The sequence below is a fragment of the Perissodus microlepis genome, chromosome 13 (assembly GCF_051167445.1).
Source record: "Perissodus microlepis isolate ML-2025 ecotype Zambia chromosome 13, ASM5116744v1, whole genome shotgun sequence".
NCBI classification, from domain to species: Eukaryota; Metazoa; Chordata; class Actinopteri; order Cichliformes; family Cichlidae; genus Perissodus; species Perissodus microlepis.
In genome coordinates, this window is record NC_140473.1 from 12,746,993 (window position 1) to 12,758,149 (window position 11,157).

An 11,157-nucleotide genomic window follows, 5' to 3' on the forward strand; every position below is an offset into this window, starting at 1 on the left:
GCAAATTTGAAGGACAGGGTGACATATTTAAAATATTACTGCGCAACATACGGATGCTTTTATTCTCAGCTTGTAAATGAGATGCACTGGGCATGTCCACATCATAACCTTGGAAATATATCTACAGTGCTGCAAAAAAGTATATGCTCCCTTATTTTGCGCATTTGCCATACTTACATATATCGAACTATCAATCTAATATTAGACATTCCAAGTAAATACAAAGTGCAGTTTTTTACGTAATGACCTATACAAACCTACTGGCCTTATGTGGATGACCCCTTCTTACATCGTGAATTAACTGTAACCACATTTTTTTTAGAAAGCTGATTTCACCTGCCACGCTGAAGCCTGATACTGCCAGACCTAATGGACCACAAAATCACTTCAGTAAAACCTGTCTGACAAACTAAAGCAGGCTAAAAGATCTCAAAAAGCAACACAACATCCCACGATCTAAAGAAACATCTAGAGGTTTACACAGGGCCAGGTAGGTTTGGATAGCTTTTTCCCTTAAAAATGAAAATCAACATTTAAAAACAGAATTTTGTATTTACTCTGATTATCTTTGTCCAATATCAAAAGTAGTTTGATGATCTGGAACATGTAAGTGTGACAAATATTCCTCAAAAAAGAGAAAGAAATCAGGAAGAACACGAATACTTTTTCACCGCATCGTAGGTATACATCATCCATGCTAATGGTTAATAAAAGGACTTGCATGAAGCCACTTCATCTTCTTGTGAAAGACCAGATTCAGATCATATGTTTTACTGTTCATAAATGCCTTATCATCCATTTATATTATTTTTTATTTAAGGTTCAGCAAAAAAAAAATCATGTGATTACTACAAAACTGCAAAGTTTTGGTGATAATTTGTAATCTTCAATAAAATTACAAATAAAATGTATTTGGGCTCATGCTACGCAGCATAACGTTATCTTTTACAATGACTATGTAGTCACTATATAAGCCTTGTTTCACGTCAAGTGGAAGATTAATTTACACTACCTCACTAATGAGAAGAGTTTAGAGACATTATTGCAATTGTTATAGCCTGGTTACAAATGTTTGGCATTAAACTTGACTTGACTTTCATTTTAGTGTGCATAATAGACTGGGATATGGAAATATTTTATCAGGGCTTAATTATATTCGAAGTTTTGTTATGGTCTTGGGATAGAAAGTGGGATCATAAAAAACAAAAGCCTAATATAACTGTTGAGTAGCATTTTATAATATGACACATGACTAAGAATGTAATTTCAATGTACCTAAAATTACATCGTAATTATGTTTACCTACAAATGCTTCCCTGGTGATATGCTAGAAGATGGAAGTAACAGTTAAGATTTTTGCAAGAGTGAAAAAGTAATTAGTCCAAGTAATTTTAAGCAGTGAATAGTTTCTGGGTATTTTACATGCAAAGTTACACAAATTATATTGTAAGTAATTTTAAGTAATACATAAGCAGTACATAACTGTGTCATTTGAAGTAGTGTGAAACTTCAGGTATTTTAGTCTAAAGAATAGTGTTTTCCTACTGTAAGCACGCAGTATTTACATTTACTTGTGAACTATTTAAAGCTGATTACAGTATTATTTGTGTCTCCTTTCCTGTAAAATATCAATAATAATAATAATAATAATAATAATAATAATAATAAACTGTTGGATTGTTGCTCTATAATATAAAGTGCTACTCGCTGTTGAATAAGAAAGAGAAATGAACATCTCTGCTGTTATTTGGATCTAGCTGTGTGTCCATGCCAAGTATCGCAGCCAGGTGGCGCTGCTTCTTTTTCAGCCCAAAGCGCAGCCGGAACACGACGTGGCAGTTTACTTCCTGTGTATTTTTTTTTAACCGTATTGACATCCGTCTTTCACGGCCGTGTTATATCTTAGGTCTGTTAAATAGACTTCCTCAGCCTTTGTAGCAGCTTTTAATCCATTTTCTCCGTACATGAAGAGCGGGCTGTAGGAGCTCAGCAGCCGGGGAAGGAGAGATGATGGCGGGGCTGCTGTTGGCGTTAGTCGGGGGACTGCTGGAGGTCTGCAGCGGCGTTTCAGCCAACAGAGGAGGCTATCCCTCATTCACAGACGAAATCCCTTTCAAAATCACCTGGCCTGGCGCTGAATTTACGCTGGTATGTCTTCTCTTTTAGTGTCACTAAAGAAACTAATCTGCCCTAACGGGATCAGGAGACGTAAATGTCACTTTATCGTGCGTTTGTTTTAGACTTCTTTCTCTTTCTGTCACACAAGACCTGAGTTGAAGTAACAGATGTTTATCTCCCGCCCGCAGCCAACTTCAGGTGCACTTTACAATGAGGAAGACTTTGTCATCTTGACCACAACAGAGAAGGAGAAGTACAAATGTCTCCTCCCTTCACTGACGGCTGGAGAGGAGGTGAGCACTCCTAACACTTTCTGGGAATGGCACAGCTGTTTATCGAAAGAGTTATGAGAGCTTGTCACTGAACTAGTTTGCACTAGCAGAGCTAGGCACGGAGCAATTTTGTGTTGTTTCTGCACAAGTGATTATAACCTGCCTGCAGATGTGAGGAAAAAAGATAAATTGTGATACAGTTGCGTTAAAAAGTGTGAGTCATTCCACAGAATTCTTCAGGACCTGAAGTTGTTTGATCAATCTGATGTGTCCAGACTGTTACATACAACATGTGAACAGCATTGTTTGCTAATAGATTTTTTTTATATTTATCTCTAGTAAATTATCATAAAACAGGCAAAACATCCGAGGTGCGAGAGCTTGCTCCTGTTACTCTGCGTCATTGTTGTCACGTTGGTGCAAATGACAAAAACTGTGACTTATCCTGTGTTACCGATTCTCACTGCTGCCTATGGGAAAGTTTGTCCTGAACGAAAAGAACTCACTGTGGTACTTACTCAGTAACAAGGGCTCAAAAAATCTTGAAGGGGGGAAAAGGGCAATAAAAAGTGCAGCTTTTCCACCGACCCCTTTGTATCTTGAGAGCCTGTGACGCAGAAAATCTTCATGGTGTGAAGGCAAAATTTTGCGTGGTTTCATTAAACATACTAAAAGCATTGTGCCAAAAAATCATCTGATTCTAAGGGGTTTATGTGGAAAGCACTGACTGTTTTATTTTTTTATATTCGAAACCAGAGACTATGTAACTGTGCCGTGACACAGCAACCCTCATAGAAGAAGCACTATAGAGCTGTGTTAAGCGATAAAAGGTTGCTGAAATATTTGTGTCTGTAATTCTGTCTTGAATGAAGACCAATACAACCTAATAGGAGGGTATGCTAAAACATCAGTTACAAAATGCTAAATAAGCCTTTAATAAAGGTTTCAGTTTCCCTCCTTTCCTCGAGTTAAAAAAAGCATGTGTTATCTCTTGTCTCTCATCACTCTTGTTGCATTTGTTTGGTGCTGCAGGATGATGAAAAGGAGTACGGCGGGCCCAGTCCAGGTGAACTGCTCGAGTCGCTATTCAAACGAAGCAGCTGCTCCTACAGGGTGAGACTTTTCTGTTTTCGTCTCATATCCCTCCACACAGAGACTGAAACTGCATGCAGTTTAAAGTCACAGTCACACTATAGTAGCAGAGCATGACAAAAATCATGTTGTTTGAGTGTATTGCTGAGCATATATTTATACCAATGCAGATTGAGTCGTACTGGACGTATGAAGTATGCCATGGAAAACATGTAAGGCAGTACCATGAAGAGAAGGAGACTTCTCAGGTCAGTGCTTTGACTTATTTGAAATATTTTTAGACTGGAATGGAAAATGTGCACTGGTTACGGTTCGCTAAGCTTGCATGTTTCCACAGAAGATCAGTGTACAAGAGTACTTCTTGGGAAATATGGCTCAAAAGAGCCAATCAACAGAGACAGGTAAGTTTCTATATATATGTATATCTTACACTGCTTTTTTTTTTTTTTTTTTTTAATTGAACGTTAATCATATTTGGCCTTTCTTTTTCTTTTTTCAGATCAAGCTGAGAAGACAGACAGCGTCAAACCGTCCGAAACCAAAGCAAGTATTCTGCTGAGTAACCAAGCAAATCTGCCAGTCTAGTTTTTCAGTCTCACATATCTTTCCTGTTGCCTTCCCCTTTTTTCTAACGTCAGGTGCCCACTAAGAACATTGAAGGTCAGCTGACTCCCTACTACTCAGTGGAGATGGGAAACGGGACTCCGTGTTTGCTGAAACAGGACCAGCCTCGTTCCACAGCCGTGCTGTACGTCTGCCATCCGGAGGCCAAGCACGAGATCTTGTCTGTCGCTGAGGTCACCACCTGCGAATATGAGGTGGTGGTGCTGACGCCTCTGCTTTGTGCACACCCAAAATACAGGTAAGATCTGTTAAGATGGTTACACTTTAATAGAGCGCGACACCTGTATTTAGTTTGTTTGTTAGTTTGTCTTATTATATTTAGACGGTGGCCCTGAGAGGTCAAACTCGCTGCAAATTAAGAAAGCACCAGCAATTAGAAAAATGCTTTAATAGCACACAAAACACAAAAGAAGAGCTGTTTTGTTATAGCCTTTTATTTGGCTGCTGATGGATCCGCATGTTTTAAATATCATGCAAAATTCTTGCAACAGATGCTGTTTTGATGCAACGTCCCCCGGGATTTGTGTCTCCTCTCGGTCTTTAACTGCAGATGTTTAGCAGTTTAGGTGAATGTGTTAACTGTGGAGGCACTGAGCTGTTTAGTTGAACAGTAAGGTGTAGCTTGTCTTTTAAAGCAGACTGCAATGATTTGCAGATCATTTTAACCTTTTATTTAACTGAAAGTTGTATAAAGACAACATTTTAAAGGAAAAACTCAAACTGAGACTTTTTATTTTTCATATATTTCCCAATAAATACTATAAAATTCACCTGCTCACGTCACTTGTTCGCAGGTTCAAATCCTCCCCGGTGAACGCCATCTTCTGCCAGGCTCTGGCGGGCTCCCCTCTGCGGCCTCAGCGGCTCGCCCAGTTGGACAAAGAACAAGAGGAGCAGCTTAAGCCACCTTTCGGTGCCACATCTGAGCCCAGAGAGGTAAGACGTGCAAAGATAAACGGTGATCACCTGAGCACACGAAACGTGGCTTATTTACATTTGTGATATATCATAGGAGGAGACGTCAGCAGTGAGAGAAGAAGCCTTCACCTCCACCCACAAACCCATGACCGTCGGAGGGCAGTCTCAGGTCACTGTTGGTACCACGCACATCTCTCGCTTGACAGACGAACAGCTAATTAAGGAGTTCCTGAGTGGCTCGTACTGTCTGCACGGGGTGAGGCGCGTTTATGTGTTGGAAGCTGAGCACTGATACATAAACTGCTCAGTGACCACTAATCATCTTAACATGTGTGTTTCAGGGTGTAGGATGGTGGAAATATGAATTCTGTTACGGGAGGCACGTCCATCAGTACCATGAGGTAAGCGAGTGTGTTCAAACGTGGAAAAAGTAAATAATTAAATGCACTTCTAGTACCTTTTTAGATTGTACGCTGGCTATAAAGCAGTAAGCGAGAGTATTTTCTGTATCAGCCAGATTATCTTTTCTTTGTGTTGTAGGATAAAGAGCAAGGGAAGAACATTGTAGTGGTGGGGAACTGGAATGCAGATGAACATCTCGACTGGGCCAAGAAGAACGTCGCCCGATCCCTCCAGCTCAGAGAGGACGGAGTGCAGAAAGTCAAGTAGGCCTTTCAGATTTTTGAACACTAATCGCTGTAAACGGATACAAAAATATCCACCCACTACTTTTTCTTTTCCCCTTTACTCCACAATAGGTTGGTTTCCCACTTCTATGGCCACGGTGATGTGTGTGACCTGACAGGGAAGCCCAGACAGGTCATCGTCAAGCTCAAGTGAGTGAACAGTTACCTAGAACTAGGGGATGAAGGGTGGAGCACATCAGCCCGAGTCCACTGATGAGTAAGACTAAGTTGTCAGTGTTTCCTATTTTGATTCACTCATATCATTTCTCTTCTCTCTGTCAGATGTAAGGAGTCTGAGTCTCCCCATGCTGTCACTGTCTATATGCTGGAGCCTCAGACTTGTCAGTATGTCCTTGGGGTAAGTTTGTTTCACTCCAGAGTGGCAAAAAAAGAAAACAGTAGAATTTGCTTAGTAACATTATGAATCTTATGTGAAGGTTTAATCTTTTGTAAAACACATTTATATCAGTTTTAGGGATAAATATAAAGAAGAAACTGCAGATTGTTTAAGTGCATGGATAAATTTGATGTACATGAGCCAGTCTTGGTGTTATTTTGTTCCCTTCATGCCTTTTCTCTGTGACAAGTTAAAATATATAACTTTTGGTTTCTTTAATTAGGAATTATTATGAACATGCCTAGATATTTGCAAATATTTGCAGTACTTCCTGTAGATTTGACAAAGGAAATGACACTGATCTAATTATCTAACTATACTGGCTTTGTGCAGGCATATCATCCTAAATGAAAGGCACCATATTCAAGATGGCTTCTTTTTTTTTTCTGTAGGTTGAGTCACCGGTCATATGCAGGATTCTTGACACTGCTGATGAATATGGGCTTCTGTCACTCTCCAGTTAAACTGGCGGAGTTTTACTGGAACAGCAGCGGCGCACGGAGGACATAAAGAACGAGGACACTTAGTGAACAAGATGCCCTTAAGACTGCGCTACAAGCCAAAACTGAGAATAAACTCAATCCTGAGGCTGGACCTCATGTAGCCCAGGGAGAACAGGCCCCGCCCACACTCCCATGACCTGTGCGATGGGTGACGCTACATCAGCCCGACTCTAACGTAAATCAAATTCAGCCAGTGGAGTTATTGCTTGAACTTCATATCTATGCTTCACTTTGTGATGATTGATTGCAAGCAAAGGAGTGACGAATCATCAGGGGAATTAACAATATTCATAGTGGTTTTATTGTGTGTGTGTGTGTGTGTGTGTGTGTGTGTGTGTGTGAGATATGGATTGATTAGCTGCTTGACTGTGGCACTTTTTTACTTGTAGATATGAAAAACATCTGAAAATGCTTCACAGCAGGGAGACTGTGTGCTGTGTGAGTGTAACTTATGCATTAGAGATTGCTGTGGAATAACAATAAAAGTGAGTGTAAGGTTGTAGGATGTACAGAGTGTGTGCAGGTTCATTTAAAAGGTTCGTTTTGTGGTTTTATGAAGATGCACACTGGGATCCGACTACTGCTGTATCTCTGGAATAAAAACCAATGCATTTACAGCAAAGAATTAAAAAAATCAAAACATGAAACCTTATTTTAGTTTTCCATTACCACAGAAAAGAGTAGATTTAAGACATTAGGGAAATATGTAGTTCAGGGATATCTAACTCAAACTGCCCGCTTTGATTTTAAGTGGGTTGGACCATTTCAAGACCACATTTAATCCTCAAGGTATCTAAATATAAAAATAAAGTGCAACTTCAACAGAAAGTGTCAGTTTTTTCTACTTGATAAAGAAATTCTACTGTAGTAATTGAATGGCTTGTGCATAAATGTGTTCAACTACAGAAGAAATGCATCCATCTGAGCAATGGATACGCAATGTATCCTGTGTATAACACATTTTTATAGTAGATAATGAAAAGCACAGGAAGTTTTCTGTCTTTTTTTAATAACCGAATTTGTTTGGTGTAGCTTGAGTGGTTATATGGGAGGTTTTTAAATCAGTAAAAGTGAAGCTGTTAAACTTGTGAAAAAACAGCTAAAATCCCCCAAACATATGCCTTTCTCTACATTTTTTCAAATCTGTCCAGTGGGGCTGGATTGGAGTCTTTAGCAGGCTGATTCCAGGCCCTGGGCCTGAGGTTTGACACCCCTGATCAAGTAAGTTAAGTGTAGAATTTAGTGTTTTATTTATTCGGCCGCCAGAGGGCGCTGATGCTATGTGTATGTGTAGTAACATCAGCACAGTAACAGGTGTAGATCTCACAGACATTACATTTGTACTTGTCAGTTATTTATTGTGTTTTAAAAAGTGTATGAGGCTCAGACTCTTTTTTTTCTCTTGAGAAGAGAGTCTATCCAGGTGCAACCACGTACCACTGACAGCCATATGGGGTTTCATAGTGGCCTGATGCTGAAGAAGCTGGTTTCACTCCTATCTCCAGCCAGAGAGGAACTGGGATTGAAACTAGCAACTGGTGACTCTGGGTTCAGTGAAAACCTCAATAAATCAATTCAATATCAATAAATAACTTGCTGGAACATAAACTTTTATTCTAAATCTGTTTCTCATTTCAGTTTCAAAGGCAAAGTTTATACTGTAATTCTGGTTCTTGTCATTTGTGCAACATCTTTCTACTGTAGGAGAGAACAAAAATGTTAATACTGAGTCCAAAGACATAAAAATGGCCTGTTTATACGTTCCTCCTTTGATTCACATTGGATTTAAAGTCATGGAGAGATTGTCCAAAGCTTTCTGTTCTTTGACTATACCGAGGGCACGGGAATCTGGTGCACTGAGGTGCTTTCAAAGTCCTGCAGAGCATCTTGGTGAGTGTGGTAGTGCATGGCTACATAGGACTTGGCGAAGGCAAATGTCTGAGAGCTGATAGGCTGTAGGCTGGTGGGGGAGCTGGGCCCTGCTGAGGGACTGCTGTTGTATATACTGTAGTAGGGCTCAATCCGGGTGTTGATGGGTGTAGAGGTGCTGGGGAGGCGAGGTTTGCGTGTACCGGTCGCCCTGGGACTGCCAGCGCAATCCCGGGAATGACTGGGTCCACAAGCCTGGTCTACCAGCCTCTTCTGTGGCTTAGGTGACAGCACGTAGGCCGAGTTGGTCTCGTGATGGGAGGATTTATTGCGATTGACTTCCAGGCTCCCCTTCCCCATTGCGTGCAGGCGTGTCTTTTGCTTGCAGCACAGAAATCCAAGTGCGGCCCACTGAATGCAGCACAGTACGCGGCGGCGGAGGCCTGCACTGTTGCGCGAGTACACAAATGGATTGATGCCTGATTTGAGAAAAATGAGCACAAAGCCACACAGTTCGAACTGGTAATGTGCAAAGCTGCTTTCTGGTGACAAAACATCCTGTGCCAGTGAAACTCCCATCGGCAGACAGCAGAGTAACACAGAGAACACTATAACTACACAGGTGACAACTGCCTTGGAGTCTTTGGCTGTGGCTAAGTTGACTGTGGAGACCAGCTGACAGCAGGTGGCTCCTTGGGCGGCCCCTGGAACCACCGGCTGGTTTGTCCTGTTGGCATAGGCGTGCGTTTGTACATTCTGCAGTTTGTTGTAAGTCTGGTTACGGTACAGAGAGGGGCCTTGAACGGCACACTGCATGCTTTCAAAGCCTGCTGCAATGAGAGGTGGTGGGGGTGGAGGGCAGGTGGCATCTACAGTGATGATTGGGCATTTCCTTACTTGCGCGTTCTTCCTCAGGGTCTGAGCAATCATCAGATACGACACAGACACCACAGCAACACAAAAGGCAAAAACTGCCAGGTAGACGTACAACACAACCCTGGCCTGCCCACTCCCCAGGCCAAAGTGGGGCAAGCAGGGTCCATCTTTGCGTGGGTATGCGCGCATGGTGAGGAGAGCAGCCAATGTGAAGCTGGATGTCCACAGCAAGGCGGTCAGGGCCAGCGTGCAGGGGAAGGAAGCAGTGCGGTTGGGCTGCTGTCCCAAAACCATGCGGAGTCTGTGCAAAGCAATGACAGCCACCGTCTCCAGGGACATGATGATGAAGCCCGAACTGGTCAAGTGGAAGGCGAAGCAGAAACTCTTTGACACACCATCCCCTCCGCCTGCATCCAGGAAGAGCACCAGCGCAAACATGGGAGCGGTCACGCAACAAATGAACAAGTCGCAGAAGGACAGGTTGAGGATCATGAAGTCAAAGTTGGTGCGGAACTTGCGAAACGCCGGGTCGAAAAAAGACAGGAACACCACAAGATTCCCATAAGAGCCCAGAAAGAAGATAAAGATGAGGAGGAGGGAACAAAAAGTCAAGGTAGCAGTGTGGATCACGGCCCAGCCCGAGGGGGTCTGGTTACCCAGGGTGCCATTGAAGGTCTGCAGTCTTGGCACATCCACCAGGTCCGAGGGTGTAAGAGTGGTGTTCATTGTACTCTGATGATTTAGAGCGACTCCACATTCATCAATTTCAGTATTATTCCTCTAAGAGGAAGGAGCACATGCTTCCACCATTGCTGCCACCTTGGTAGAAAACGACAAAGAATATAAATACAATCAGCTCTATGGGCTCGTCTTCAATACAGTTATAATGATAATGAGGAGAAATGGATGGATAATTTACAATTTGATCAGAAACGTTAGACACGGGTATAATAGGCTATGCACCACTGCATTTGGCCAATTACCTTACCTCCCCATCACCCCCCTTTAACTCTCTCTCACACACACACACACAGCAGCGTCTGCTTAATAAAAAAAAAAAAAAGAAAAGAAAGAAAGAAAAATCTCTGAATATCAAAACAAATGTTGGTTTTAAGGCTTTAACGGGCTGCACAATCCAGGATTCACTAATGCTTAGAAAATATAGCACACTACCTGTACTAGATCGTGCGATCCTCATTATTTCATACAGCCCATCATCATCATTTTTAAGGCAGTGCGATAGTGAACGCACCGCTGCTTCGGAAACAAAGAAGGAAAAATGTATTTTAGCAGCTCACCTAAACGCAACAGTCCGTCGGAAAGAATCGATAATCTTCACGTTTCCTTACATGTCTGTGTAAATCAGCGCGAACACGTAGATGGCAGCTTGTTTCTTTTCTTTACGATAAATCCATTCAAATAGAGGAGCGACGGCCACTGGACGTGCACTGAAAAATGAGTATGAAGTCACCGTCTACGTATCCGGGCATGAGCATAACCACTGCATTCAAGTAGTCCGTCTATAGAAACGCTTCCCTCACTGGGAATCAGCTGGCGGAGTAAGAAAGGAGAATTTGCGGGATTTATTTCAAACATTTGAAATTTGACAGAAGCGCCATTATCCGACACGTCAAATATATTACCGCAGCAATTTATTTTATTTTTTTTGCTTTCACCATGGTAACGTATTATAGTTTATGCGAAAAATGGCGCCCCCCTATTTAAACAGTCTCTGCCAAGGACGTGAAAAAACAAAACAAAATTATACACATAAATATATAACTATTAACTACTATTTATCT

The 11,157-nt window shown here is 41.8% G+C and overlaps 2 protein-coding genes across 3 annotated transcripts; one reads left to right on the forward strand and one right to left on the reverse strand.

Annotated features, from left to right (window-relative positions):
• Nucleotides 1-1,833: 1,833 nt before the first annotated feature.
• On the forward strand, nt 1,834-7,257 carry erlec1 (endoplasmic reticulum lectin 1). Of its 2 annotated transcripts, none has more exons than XM_084948081.1 (14): nt 1,834-2,148; nt 2,307-2,411; nt 3,423-3,503; nt 3,653-3,730; nt 3,820-3,883; nt 3,982-4,025; nt 4,121-4,344; nt 4,901-5,042; nt 5,119-5,280; nt 5,366-5,425; nt 5,565-5,689; nt 5,783-5,860; nt 5,993-6,068; nt 6,500-7,257. In XM_084948081.1, the coding sequence occupies exons 1-14, from the start codon at nt 2,008-2,010 to the stop codon at nt 6,569-6,571; spliced, it is 1,452 nt and encodes a 483-aa protein (XP_084804207.1). In that variant the 5' UTR covers nt 1,834-2,007; the 3' UTR covers nt 6,572-7,257. The 2 variants fall into 2 exon arrangements, with proteins under 2 accessions (XP_084804207.1, XP_084804209.1); XM_084948083.1 differs by having other exon boundaries at nt 3,823-3,883.
• A 942-nt stretch (nt 7,258-8,199) lies between these two features.
• gpr75 (G protein-coupled receptor 75) lies at nt 8,200-11,018 on the reverse strand. The gene is made up of 2 exons (XM_084948080.1): nt 10,654-11,018; nt 8,200-10,174 (listed from the first exon to the last, which is right to left on the reverse strand). The coding sequence occupies exon 2, from the start codon at nt 10,079-10,081 to the stop codon at nt 8,438-8,440; it is 1,644 nt and encodes a 547-aa protein (XP_084804206.1). The 5' UTR covers nt 10,082-10,174; nt 10,654-11,018; the 3' UTR covers nt 8,200-8,437.
• Between the last annotated feature and the right edge of the window lie 139 nt (nt 11,019-11,157).